Source organism: Ovis aries, chromosome 8 (genome assembly GCF_016772045.2).
Source record: "Ovis aries strain OAR_USU_Benz2616 breed Rambouillet chromosome 8, ARS-UI_Ramb_v3.0, whole genome shotgun sequence".
Lineage (NCBI taxonomy): Eukaryota > Metazoa > Chordata > Mammalia > Artiodactyla > Bovidae > Ovis > Ovis aries.
The window spans coordinates 57,150,849-57,165,371 of NC_056061.1; the positions used below are offsets into that span (position 1 = coordinate 57,150,849).

Genomic DNA, 14,523 nt, shown 5'->3' on the forward strand with positions numbered 1-14,523 from the left:
TATCACCTAATATTAGAACATGATCATTTCCCCTTTTCCCTAAATGTTCTTCAGAAGCATTTTTTAAAAATTTGTGTAATAGTTTGTTGAGGCAGTATTTCTTTGGACTATTGCTGAACATTGAGGTTGTTTTAAAATTTTCACCATTTTAAATAATCCTGTGATACAATTCTTTGTAAATCTTTGCATCTTTGATTGTTTCCTTGAGATAGATTCCTTGAACTGGTATTACGAGGCCAGGAAATAGGAACAGTTTCAAAATACTAGGTAGTAGATAATTAATTTTAGTGTCATATTTTTAAATCCCAAGAGCACTTTCTCTTATCTCCTTCCTTTAAAAATGCTTTCTGCTCTTTCTTTATGATACCATATGTACACTCATCTAGCTAAGAAGAGAGTTTTCTTCCACTCTCTGCATTGTCTGTTTTTCTTCTTGGTTCCTCTTCCCAACCCCAACGAATATATCTGATGGTCCCTGGCTGTCAGCTCATGTTTTAAGGGTGAAACACTAAGCTATAGGCTCCATTATAGATGAATTAGGAGGACCAGACATCTCGTTGGAGATTCTCAATTGTATCTAATTTTCTTTTCAGGCTGGTTTGTTTTCCAAAGAAAGGACACTTCTAATCTGAATCAACATACACAGGGACGATGAGACAGGAGGGAATCTTACCATTCAGTACATAGATTTTTAAATTTAATTCCATTGCTGTGGACGTGTGCTTTAGCCTGGTTGTCCTTCTGGTTCAGCCTCTCCAGTGAGCAAACATTCTGTCTGGCCTCTTTTACAGACTTTCAACCTATCCTCTTCTTTCCAACTTTACACACATCCCCTGTCGTTAGGAGACTCCCAAGTTCTATGCCTCTGGTGTCCTACAGTAAGAATCAGCTTCTTTGGGCTTTCCCCAACCACAGGCTGTTGCTTGTCCATGTTCACTGGCTTACCAAGTCAAGGTTACAGTAGTAAACAAATACGTTTCTTAAACTTCCTGTTTCTGAAAAATTTTTATCATCTCTTATGTGTCTTTATTATTACTGTTCTTTTAGTAGGATTTCAGAAGGAAGCAAAGATAAATGTTTGTGTACAATCAAGTTGAGAAATTTACTCAACTTCTGTATAGTTTTTTCCAACCGGAGTACTGCAGTATGTTAGGGGTACTTTCTCTACTTGTCCTTCCCCTCATCATCTCCCATCTGTTCTATATCTCATCTTGGGGATAACACACAGTGTAACTTGCCTTTTCCTTTGTTAACTGATCTTGTGCATTTTATTTATTTTTCCCCAACTTTATTGAGATATAATTGACATAAAATGTGTATAATGTGATGACTTGATATATGCCTATATTAATAAAATAATCACCACATATGTTTTAGAGGTAGTCATGATTTAGTCACTGAGTTGAGTCCAACTCTTGCAACCCCCTTATTAGACATCATAGCTAATTTTTGCTTTTAACACAATATAGTGAATAGAGGAAGAACATTCTAATTTAATTTAATCTTCTCTTTTATAAATTGTGAAATAATTTAAAAAAAATAAGTACGCAGTGGGCAATAGAGAGCTTATGAATCAAAATCTCTGAAAATTTTAAATGAATAGCAAAATGTTTATATACTCATATGCTAATCAAAATATGATTATATAATACTATATCACCTTAAGTACTTAGGTGGCACATTTATAGGACACCAGCTAGTAAATAAATTATTGTGTCATTCTTTAAAGTTGCAAAGAAAATTAAAAAATTCTTATATTTCATAATCAATAAAGCATAGCTACAAATTTATTAAAGTTCCCAATTAAGTAAATTCATACAACTATAGCTTCTTTAAGTTAATCTTAGGTAACACTAGAAATTCTTGTTCAATTGAAGAATACTATTCTTAATTCTATCTATATTTTAAAAATAAATTGTTTATATTTATTTTAAATTTTTAATTGCAAGCACAATATAAATTACCACCTAAAAGTTAGATTCCGAAAAGGATTTGGATGTTTAGCAGTAGCTCTCATTACTTCTCTGTACTCAGTTCAGGTTTTATTCTGCAAATAATCCTTTCCAAAGTGTATTTGATTTGCCCTCCCTGTGTCCCTAACCAGAAGGGAACCACAGAAGAAAACATTGCTGAAGACATCCATTTCCATCGCTTGCGTAGACCTGATTCACTAAGAAAATAGGAAAAGGTTAAGTGAAAAACATTCTAGGGAAGTTACAAACCATATAAGGGGACGGGTGAGCCACACGTGGGCGTCATTTTTTTCTTCTCTTCTCTCTTTCAACAGGGAGACACATCGCCTCTTCCTCCCACTGTCCCAGACTGTCTGCGGGCTGATGTCAGGGTGGCTCCTTCTGAGAGCCAGAATTGTTCCTTCTCTTTAGCAGACAAGAATATCACCCACGGCTTCCTCTATCCTCCTGGTTTGTATAACTCTTTTTTAGAGCAGCAGCTTAGAAAGCCCTCATCAGCTGGATGTGGGCATGTGCCTTAAACATATGCTCCCCACCAAAACTACCTGCTTGGGCTAAACTAACTGCCCAGGAGGTTTCCAGTGGTTGTGGGCCAGCCTGGAGCAGTGCAACAGCTATAATAAAAACTAATAAATTTTGCACTGGGAACCACACATCAGCTCTGATCTGGCCCAGATGTTCAGAGAGTTCGGCAGGTTTAAGTTTAATTTTAAAACTGAAGTCTCTTTGGAGAAGGACACAAGCGTTTAAAAAAACAATTTTTTTTTCCTGCTGACTGACCAAAGCTAAGGCTTGCATGGAGAATGCAGCTGTGAGTATGAAGACAAATTAGCCTGGAATTTGGGCCTTTTGCTCACGCTGTATACCCAACAGCTTTAAACTGCGGATTAAGCAGCTGAATGAACTTGAAATATTTTTTCAGAAAGTTTTTCTCTTGGGAATGTGCAAAAGCCGGTATGATTTTTCTAAAACTTAAATCTCTTCTCTGTTCAGCAAGGGTTGTCATTTCCTTAATTTACTCAAGAGATTTTCAACAATTTTAACTTCTGGGAAAGGGTTTTCTCCAGATATTTGGCTTCAGTTTTCTGGAAGCCATAACCAAAGAGGTCACTTTAGAGATTTATAATTCAGAGATTCTGAGGCTTACAGTGGGAGAGAAAAGGCTCAATGAAAGCAAGTATTACATTGATGCAAAATTCCTAACAGAATTAGGATAATAAACTGATGTATCTTACTATAATCTCTAGAGACAATTAGAGCTCCATCAAATGTATGTAAACCCTAGGACAAATCTGAAATAGTTGCAACATTTGATACACAAAAATTTTTAAATTGACCCATAAAATAGTGTCTGTTAAGCCTTAAGATATTGGTTGATTTATAAATGTTTGCCTTGATAAGGAAATGAAATTAAAAGCTAAACAGCTTGTCTCAAAAAATATCAAGGCTAGAATGAAACTCCCTTCTAATTTTTCATTACAAATTCTGTTAGCAATTCCATTCTGGGCAAATTCTTATTTTTCTCTGAAAAGAAGATAATGTTTATTGACTTTCCAACTTTCAGAGTTTAATTTAAAAAGTAGAAAAGTTATAGAGGGTCTGAGGACTGTGAACAGCATCTGAAATCTCAAAGAAAAAAGCCAAAAAATCTTGCTTCTCTTTGCCTTTCGGTGCCCATACATTGGCCTTTCAATAGAGTATTAGTTAAGGTAGCCAAGTGCAGTTTAAATAAAAATAGTGTTATAAGAAACACTCATAGGCTTGCAGGAATTTAAATCCTCTCAATATTTCAGCGAGAGATGCTATGAGACAAATGAAGCACAGAGGGACATGGCATATTGCCCAAGTGGGTCAGCTGGTGGGCAGCAGAGCTGGGATTCCAACCCCAGGATTCTGGGTCCAGAGTACACACACCCAGCACACACTCTGCTAGACGTCATGTCCCTGAGTCTTCATAGCCAATTACAAAGCCTAGGGAATTCCATGGACAGAGGAGCCTGGTGGGCTGCATTAAGAGTTGGGCACAACTGAGCAACTAAAACATTCACTTTCTTAGTAAATTCAGTATAATCTTATCTTGAAGCCTTAATTTAATTACATTTGTGAAGACACTATTTTCCTACCTATCACCTTCTGAGGTGATGGGACGATAAGACATGGACATATCTTCTTGAGGGTCACCAACCATCTGCAAGGTATCAGATGCATAAGACTGCCTGAATTATGAATGACGTCTACCAGAGAGTGCTTTGTGACTCTGTGTTTTGTGTGTTAATAAATTTACATTAATATGTAATAGTAATAGGCCTATTATATAGAATGCTATATATTCTTTTGTAGCTAGAGTTAATAAGATTTATTTGTTTTGCAGCAAACAATAGAACTTCCAATAGTCAATATGATGCTTTAATTACAAGTAATTTGGTCCCTATGTATGAAGCATTCAAAAGTAAGTATATACTTAGATTATTAATTTTGGTGACTCTTTGAATTTCTGAACTAGACACATCCTTAACTGAAATTTGTTTATGTTACTAGTCATTTTGTTCTTATGTTTTAAATATTGAAACAGGAAGGATATTTAACATAAATTCTTTTCACCTTACTTGAACTTTGGGTGACTTGTTGCTAGAAATTTGATAATATTTTAATCCTAATTTTACTGTAAAGAGATAATCACAAAATAAAACTTTAAAAAATTGTACACATTTGTATTTATATATACAATTGTATATAATAATGCAAATGTATTATTTCCATACAAAATAAAATTTTTCTGACACTCTCCATAAGTAAATGAAATGTGTTCATCCCGAGTCATAATTAAAAAGGCAGCATGTATGTTCTGCTCATTGTTTAATACTGTCTCCAAAGCAATTCAGCCCTCAGAAGGCCTTCGGAGACATATTTAACTATAATTTCAAGACTACAACTACATCAACAACAATATCTACCATGGATGTGGCTATTTAGTTTTGCTGCTTAGACTGTTTTGCAGAATTCCTCAATGACCACTGACAAGTATTGAAGTAGAATTGGATGCTATTTAAATGTACTTGTTTATAATAGAAAATATTTCCATGTTCAATAAAGGTAGATATTTTAAACACTTTATTCCTTTATTTTTAGCCATGTGGAATTACTTCCATAGTGTTCTCCTTGTAAAATATGCCACGGAAAGAAATGGAGTCAATGTGGTTAGTGGACCAATATTTGATTATGATTATGATGGCCATTTTGATGCTCCAGATGAAATTGCAGCGTAAGTAATTTGAAACCAAATGGACATTTTGATTTAGCAATAGGGTATCATAAGAGGAAACCTAAATATTTTAAATTAAAACTCAGTATTCTATTATATAACATATTTATGTAGAGATATAATTGTTGACTATTTTCAACTAGTCTATCAAAAGAATTCACAAAAATTTTATATGGTAAAGATTTAAACCAACAGGCAAAGAAAAGAATATCCAGGAAAGGTTTAGCAAATTTTTTATTTGGAAAATTTCTAAACTAATGAGAAAGGAAAACATAGTTTTGTTGCAGCTAAGGAAGCAGGGAATGCCCACTGTGCTATCAGAAAGTAGAGAACCAGTTCAGCAATAAATAAAAAAAATCAAGAAGTGACTATTCAAAATATTGCCCAATATTTCAAATAGTGGATGATTCATGAAAGTATCTCCCAGGAGAGATTATAGTGTCCTGTAGAAAACTAGTCCTGTTTATCTTTATAAAATTTATATTTACAACTGTCTTTGTAAACTAAGCTGTATATTTTTGTACTAAACCTAGTCTTATAGATTTCTAAGAATTACTCCTGAATCCAGGTCACAGGAACAGAGAGTTGAAGTGTCATCCATGATTTTTATATTATCAAAACAGACTGTACTAAACTATGGTAATGTCTAAGCCTAGACCATGTAAAACAATGATCTCTACTTATACCTTCTGATAAGATAACATTTATGACCACTAATTAAGCTTGTCACCTTTTAAATTTTGTTTGCCTTGTCCTTATGTCAGTGTTTATTGATCCTGTCTTTCTCCATTTAATAATTCTAGCAAATGCTGTGATAGCACTTTACTCCATCCTAGGTATGCTTCTAAGCATTTACAGATACTTTATTTAATCTGAGAAAGATCCTCATGTTAGATTCCATTAGCTCCCATTTAGAATAAGAAACTGAAGCACAGAGAGGTTAAGAAACTTGTGTAAGTTCCATAGCTAAGTAGTAAAGCCAGAACCCAGGCAGTCTAGCTCTGATTCTAAATCACAGTAACATAGTTATACCAGTTATACCATACTTATACCAGTTCATTTTCCTGTTAGTGGACTCGCACTAATAGCTTACCTTTATTTGGTACTTGAAACTTTTAAAGGCACTTTTATGTTTGTTATCTGAGACTAAAGGGCTGTCAGATCAGTTGTATGAATTTATCCCTGTCTATGCTGTGAAAATGGTACCACCGGATCACCTCCATGTTAAAGCTGAGGAAACTTAGAAAGTCATAGAATATTAGAGGATTAGTACACATCCAATGCCTAGTAGAAGTGTGCAGCTAGTCTTGGAATCCCAGATCCTTCATTCCCAGCCCCTGCTCTATTAGGAAATGTCACTAGAAAGTATAAAGTCAACAAAACTGGGAGGCAGAATATCATGCTCTGCTTTTCTTTGTATTCTAATATTTTCCATGGTAGAATGACCAAGCTTGGACTTCTGTAAATCTTGATTCTGGCTCAATAAGGTTTAAAAATGTGTGATAAGATTTTATATTTTCTATTTATTTACTTTCTTTAGCTATAATTTTACCTTGGTGTTTCTTTAAAAAATCTATATATATAGACACATAATCTTCAGAAGCAAAAGTACAATAACATCAAATGTTTTCAATTATGCTTTTAGCTATGCAGTCAATACCAGTGTTCCCATTCCAACGCACTACTTCGTGGTGTTGACTAGTTGTAAAAATCAGAGCCAAACCCCTGATGCCTGCACTGGCTGGTTGGACGTCTTACCCTTTGTCATCCCTCATCGACCTACCAATGTGGAAAGTTGTCCTGTGAGTATGCCCCCAGAGAGGCCCTGGGCCCAGAGAAAATGATTCATCAGAGCTCATCTGGGCTTTCATAAGGTGGTTCTGACTACAGTACATATTTTAGGTGTTTCCTAGGTTAGAGTCGTACTAAATGTGACCTCATTTTTGAACTTTCCCTTAGACTACTGATCTCTATGTAATTAACATTAATTTAAACATGCATATTTAAATATTAATGTAAACATGCATATGCTTACATGAACATGTGTTTATATATGCTTGTCATACATATTTTGTTTAGATGTATTTACTCACATTCACTAATAAGGGAAGGGTTGTAGCTTATTAATCTTTTATTCTGAATGCATACCTTAAGGTTCTGTCCCAATGTTGGCACGAAATTAATGCTTCTTAAATGAATACATAAATATAAAAATCCCATCAACTTGAAACGTGAGGTCTGAAAATATATATATATTATGTATATATGTATATTTTCCTAAATATATACATATATTTACAAAATAAGTTGGTTCAAATGACATTCCTTGTTTAATATCATGTACTAGGCCACTTCAAAATCTTGTGGATCAAGGCAAATTACATGTAAATATTTACTTTGATTTCATATATGTTCTTCATAGAAAAAATATGCATCCTGGTAATTGGTCTTTACTGAAGTCACTCAACAAATATATTGAATACCTTGTAACTGTACAGTATCATGACAGATACTTTTTAGAATGCACCAGGGAAGAATATATTGTCTCTGCCCTCAAGGAGTTCATATATAACTTTGATATGTAAATTATATATGTAAATGTGATGCACACACACTAATGGGTTAGTTGATCATATAAGAATTATTTTAAAAATTAGAAAGTAAAAGACACTACAAAGTTGGGATTCATTGCCAAATACTGTTATAAGGATATACTGTTTCAAATTCAAAACACATCTAGCTGGGATAATCAATAATGGTTATATAAACTGAGGTGGAAGTAAGGCCCTAAAAGATGGGCATCATTTGAACGGAGTGAAAAGATTAGAAAGACTTTTCCATGGAGATAATGAAGGGAAGGACTTGGTAACTGCCTGGATGCAAGAGCCAAAGGAAAATGGAGAGTCAAAGCTGAATCAGAGATTTTAAATGTAGACAATTAGGAAAAAGAAAGGGAAGTTAGGAATGAGAACTATTTTGGCAGGTAGGTAGGATAATTAAGAGTAGGCACATCTGATTTGTAGAAATGGGCATTCACATGGAAAATCCCATAGGCTATTAGCGATGGATTAAAGCTTAAGTTCTAGGCCAGGTTGAGATTCTTCTCTATTCTTTCAGGTATTGAACATGTAACTGCCTTCACCATGCTATGTACTCTGGGCAATACACAAATAAATCAGATATGAATTATAGCAAAAAAAAAAAGGCTCATAGTCTAGCACTGAGAAGCCTAGTCAAATAGAGAAAAGAAAAATAAGTGGCACAAAGAGGGACAGGTATTTCAAAGGAGAAATACTTTCTGGTAAGGAAAGCAACACTCTAGCTGAGTCTTGAAGATAGGGTTTGAGCTTGAGTGTTTGATGGTTGCTTTCACTGACTAGAAATGGAGCGCAAAGGTCAGAGGCTAAGCAATGGATCACTCACAGTCCTAGAACCATGAAGAGTTTCCAAACAAGAAGCTATCAGGAGATGTTGTATAGTTGACACTCTTCCTATTTGTCTTGTCAGAAGTTTATTTAGTTGAGACAAGGGGAAGCAATTATGCACTTCCTCTTCTAGTGGCAGACTTCTGTGACTGATACTCTTGGTATGATACTCTTTTCCCCTCAATCAGGAATAAATAGTTCTTTATCATAGAGGTTCTAGGTAGCCACTCATAATGGGTGTGCAAAGAAGAAACTATTTCCTATCCCTAGTTTAGGCCCTTATTACCTTCTATTAGGACTTTTAAAAATGAATTTTAAGTAGTTTCATTGTCTCCTGTCCTTTTCACCTTTACCTCTGTATATCATGACTAGGTTCCTCATCTTAAAATTTAGCTTTTCATTACGAGTATTTTCTCATCTGCAAACTTTGATTATCTATATACCCTGAGTAAAGTGAAAGTGAAGTCGCTCAGTCGTGTCTGACTCTTTGCGACCCCATGGACTGTAGCCTACCAGGCTCCTCCCTCCATGGGATTCTCCAGGCAAGAGCACTGGAGTGAGTTGCCATTTTCCTTCTCCAGGGGATCTTCCCGACCCAGGGATCAAACCCAGGTCTCCCACATTCCAGGTGGATGCTTTAACCTCTAAGCCACCAGGGAAGCCTGAATAAAAGTACTGTACCAAAACAACAAAAATCTCCCAGCCTGTACTTAAGGCTTTTCACAATTTACCCTCAGTTGACTTTGCAGACCCAACTTCCAGGCCAACTGAAGTTCCTGAAATTACTTGACCAGCTCTTGGTTTTCCCTACCTCCATGTCCTTGCTCATGAGCTTCTCTCTTCTAGAATAGCTTTCTCCTCAATCTGTTAAAAATTCCACCTACACGTCAAGGTAAAGCACAAATGGTACAAAGCTTTTCCTCTGCATCCACAGTGGAGATGATCTCAAAATTAATAAGGCATCATTTCTATTGACTAAGACATGAAGACCAATAAGCTGGACATACTCCAAGACTTTAAAGAATTGACAGGATAGTAATCAGGGCATGACACTGGATAAACAGAACCATGAGACATAATATGTTGAATATGAAACAAGCTATGATTATAAGAGAGGCTGTGACATTGATACATGTGACTGTCAATTTGATATGAAGGAGGGAAAGACAGGACAATAAAGTCAGGTAATTGAAAATTTAGGTGTGACTGGCCAAGAAATACAGAAAATGATCCGTTGTTTTGTGAAAGATAAATTTGTTGTTCGTGGTCCTTCAATTGAGAAACTAGTTGAATACCTAAGAGGCTACAGTAGAGAATAGGATGCAAATGCATGGGTTTTGGAGTTGAAAATCTGAGTTCATTTACTGATCTGGCCTCTTTGGGGAAACAGCTGAGTGTCACTTTCCTCAAATGTGTGAAACAATTCACCCCCTAATGATGTTGTTGTGAAAATTAAATATTTCATATAGATTCCTAAAAATTCTCGATAAACAGTAAGCAAGTGGCGGTCATTATAAAAAAATCACATTTCATGAAGGAGTTACATTCTAAAGTCAATATAAAGTGAAATCTTATATACAGATAAAATCACATAGAATCAAATCACCAAGAAAGTACAGTACCTACACAAGCTATACCTTGAAAAGAAAGTTAAAGTGTTAGTCACTCAGTTATGTCTGACTCTTTGTAACCCTATAGACTGTTGCCCACCAGGCTCATCTGTCCATGGAATTCTTCAGGCAAGAATACTGGAGTGGGTTGCCATTCTCTTCTCCAGGGGATCTTCCTGCCCCAGGGATAGAACCTGGGTCTCCTGAATTGCAGACAGATTCTTCACTGTTTGAGTGATGTAGAATCTGCCAACACTTCCACTAGTATTAGAACAAGAAATTGTGCTTTAATTGTGAAATTGTGAAATAGTTAGCTTGCTTTAAGGGTCATACTATATGAAAATTCTGCATTTTTAAATATTCTAATCACTGAGTCTGTGGAAGTACTCACACTACAAGAGGTCTGAGGCAACTGACACCATTTGTAGAAATGGTAGATTCACAATTCCACCGCACACTTGATGTAGAGAACTTGATTCTTATTTTCTTTCTTCCTTTGTTCTTCCATCATTTCTTCCCTCTTCCTCCTTTTTCTTTTTTCCCTTAACTTTGTATTATTAAATTCCTGTCAGATAAAGGAGAATGTTGCTGTAAGTCCACGTGACTATCTGTGTTTTAACTTAGTATATGTTGGAAATGTAATTGTGTGTATGCTTGGTAGTTCACTCGTGTCCAGCTCTTTGCAATCCTATGGACTGTAGCCAGCCAGGCTTCTCTGTCCATGGAATTCTCCAGGCCAAATACTGGAGTGGGTTGCCATTCCCTTCTCTCAGGGATCTTTCCGACCCAGGGATTGAACCAAGGTCTCCTGCATTGTAGGCAGATTCTTTACCATCTGAGCCACCAGGGAAGCCTGGAAATGTAATTGGGGGCATACAATTGTATTGTAAATAGAATTGGGGATAAGACAATACAAGTATGGAATTTAGAGGAGATCAGAATTATAGAGATAGATTTTGTATTAAATCACAGGAGTGAAATGAAATTGCCGAACAGAAGAAAGTAGAGAGAGAAGGCCCAAAGATCAGATGTCTGTTCTTCCAAGACGGCAAAAAACTGAAGTAAGCTGAGGAAACAGAAGGTGTCATTGAATAAGAGAGCAGAGCTATGAAAGATAAAGAAGGAACTTTCAAAACAGCTAAGCGAAAGGGCTACAAAAATCCCACTAAGTTAGGCGATCCTCGTCTAGATGGTTTCATTAGTGTGATGCCAGCAATGACCAGACTATATATAAGTGAATAAGGAAGTAGTTAGGAGGAAAAAACACTGAAACTGATATCACCTCAAAAAACTTACAAATTGAGTTTTATTTGGGGTGTATACAATTTTATGTAGTAGGTATAATACATATAGATTAATAAATAGATTATGTAAATGATCAAAAGCATATATTTAAATGTGGTTCATAGAAACTCAATATACACAAGGCTTCTATTCTTTTGGGATGCATTGGTACACTAGAGCAGTTGTCTATAGCTGAATGCTGTTCAGATTGGTTGGTGCTGGTGAACCAACCATTTCATTTCTGATATGAAATAGCTTGAGTATTACCCGTGCCTAGGTATAATTATGTTGTTCTTTAAGATCATTTCTTTGCAGTTTTACAAAAGATTGTCAGGTGTGCACTAAACATTCAGTTAGATGGATACCAAATAAGCCAGGAGAAAACAGAATAATAAAAGCCAAATGGGAGAAAACTTTATGGGAAAAGTGATCAAAACCATTCAATGTTGATAAAATGTGAAAAAGTGAAATGAAAGTCATTCAGTCATGTCCAATTCTTTGCCACCCCATGGATTATACAGTCCATGGAATTCTCTAGGCCAGAATACTGGAGTGGGTAGCCTTTCGCTTCTCCAGGGGATCTTCCTGATCCAGGAATCAAACCAGGGTCTCCTGCATTACAGGCAGATTCTTTACAAATTGAGCTATGGGGGAAGCCCTAAAGAGTGAAGGCAGGAAGAAAAGACTGAATTTGATTCCCATTGGAAATATGAGTTAAAATTAGCACATCACATATTTATTTAACAAACAATAACTTACCTCATGAATCTTACCTGGAAAAATACTTTAGAGGTTTGAAACAGTGATTTCCTCTTATACTTCCTCTGGCTCAAATATTAGCTGCCTATTTTAAACTTGCATATTTAAAAAACAAGTGAACAAGTATGCTAAAGTTAATTGAAAGTTATCCATGCAGACTCATCTAATTAACGAACTTGTAAACGTTCTTACTTTAAAAAATAGCTAGAAATTCAGCAACTTCATATGACTGTCAGAAAAGTCAAAAATAAAGAATAAGGAATTTCATAGCAATCCATGGCTCCAAATTATTGAACTAACCCATATATATATATGTGTGTGTATAATGTTTATGGTAAAGTTTTTTTACTATGCTATTTATATTTTTTTCAATATACTATTTTTTATATTTAGTTAAAAACCTACTGAAAGTCAAATGGCCAAGAAATATCTGAAAAGACACTCAATAATACTCAGAGTAATAAACTTTAAACATGGATAAAGCACTATTTCGCAACATGGTTTGGCAAGGATGTGGGGAAATGGGGATTATCCTCCACTGTCAGTGGAAGTGTAGATTGTTGTATACACTTTGAAGAGTGTTCAGTTCAGTCGCTCAGTCATGTCCGACTCTTTGAGGAGTGTTAGGTTTACTATTTAGTAAAATTAAAGTTGCATATACTCTATGTTTATATATTCTAGAAACTCATGTTCTTTTTTTTTTTTTGAAGCTCATGTTCTTAAACATAGAAGACATTTGCCAATTTATTCATGACACTATTATTTATAATGCCAAAAATACTATCAATATGTCAATGAAAATATAAACTCAGCTGCCACAAACCATAGCTAAAAACAGATGATTTAACTAGCTTTAGATATTTCACTATGAATAGATTACAAACATAAAATTGAATGAAAAAGTATAGAATCTCATTTATATCATTTATATAAGTTTGAAAACGTAAATCAATGCTATATATTTTATATTGATGTTCAGTAAAAGTTAAAAAAACACACAGACTGGATTCACACTGACTCATGACAATGATTTCCTCTGAGTAAGGCCTGACTTCATCTTTAATGTTTCATTTCTTTAAAAAAGTTATATCTGAAGTAAATATAAAAGTGGCTCTACTTTATGGCAGTCTGTATTTGCTATTGTATAGTTTGTACTTGCATCTTTCTTTTTATGTTAACATACAGCAAAATTTAGCTCTATCAAATTAAGATTTAAGGCAGTAAAAACCATAAGGACAAATGTCAAGTCAATGAGTTGGATATTTTAAGCTAATTTAATGTTCTATGTCAATATACCTGAGAAAAAAACAAGCAAACAAAAAAACCATGGGAAAAAGGGACAACTTCTAAGTAATAAAAGAATTTTCTGTTAATGAAAAACCATGCTCCAGGGGAAATAATCTTTTGCTTTTCTGTTTCAGGAAAATAAACCAGAATCTCTTTGGGTTGAAGAAAGATTCAATGCACATACTGCCCGCGTGCGTGATGTGGAACTTCTTACTGGACTTGACTTTTATCAAGAAAAAGCACAGCCTGTCTCTGAAATTTTGCAACTAAAGACATATTTGCCTGTATTTGAAACCGTTATTTAACTTAATATATAAAACAACTTTGGCAAATTGTGAATGATTTTTTTCCTGTTGAAGACCATAAAATAAAATTTTCTATTTTCCTTAACTCCACTAAAAGCTGTATTGTGTAATTTTAATTATTCCTTTCTCTTTTTCATTTCTATAAAACTATAATGTTTTAAAGTTACACAGTTTGCACAGACTGTGCTGTTATTCCTTCCTTAATATCTCATTTATAATCCTTGGCTATCTTTTTCTTCCCAACATTATCTAAATAGAAAGCAGAGTACAAGAAGTAGGTCTCACTTTTGAACCGAATCAATTCTACATCAGTTTTGTTATAAAACTTTTTACACTTAGCAATCAGGAAATATGTATTAAAATAAAAAAAATACACATTGCCTTTATTCAATAATTTCATTTGTAAAAGTGGTGCCAACAGATATACTTTGCACAAATGCATGAAAGTATCATCTTTTATGAAGACCAAGTGGTAGTGATGGTTAAGTTGTTAAGTCATGTCCAACTCTTGTGACCTCATGGACAGTAGCCCGCTTGGCTCCTATGTCCATGAGATTTCCCAAGCAAAAATACTGGAGTGGCTTGCCATTTCCTTCTCCATACAAAGACCAGAAAATA

General features: G+C 34.9%; 1 protein-coding gene across 1 annotated transcript in view; it reads left to right on the plus strand.

Moving 5' to 3' along the window:
- ENPP3 (ectonucleotide pyrophosphatase/phosphodiesterase 3) overlaps positions 1-14,001 on the plus strand; it is an 89,760-nt gene extending 75,759 nt beyond the window's left edge. The window contains exons 21-25 of the mRNA XM_004011325.6: positions 2,288-2,423; positions 4,345-4,422; positions 5,103-5,235; positions 6,881-7,037; positions 13,735-14,001. Of these exons, the coding sequence (XP_004011374.4) occupies positions 2,288-2,423; positions 4,345-4,422; positions 5,103-5,235; positions 6,881-7,037; positions 13,735-13,905 (675 nt within the window). The 3' untranslated portion in view covers positions 13,906-14,001. The remainder of the gene's footprint in view (positions 1-2,287; positions 2,424-4,344; positions 4,423-5,102; positions 5,236-6,880; positions 7,038-13,734) is intronic.
- Positions 14,002-14,523: the final 522 nt, after the last annotated feature.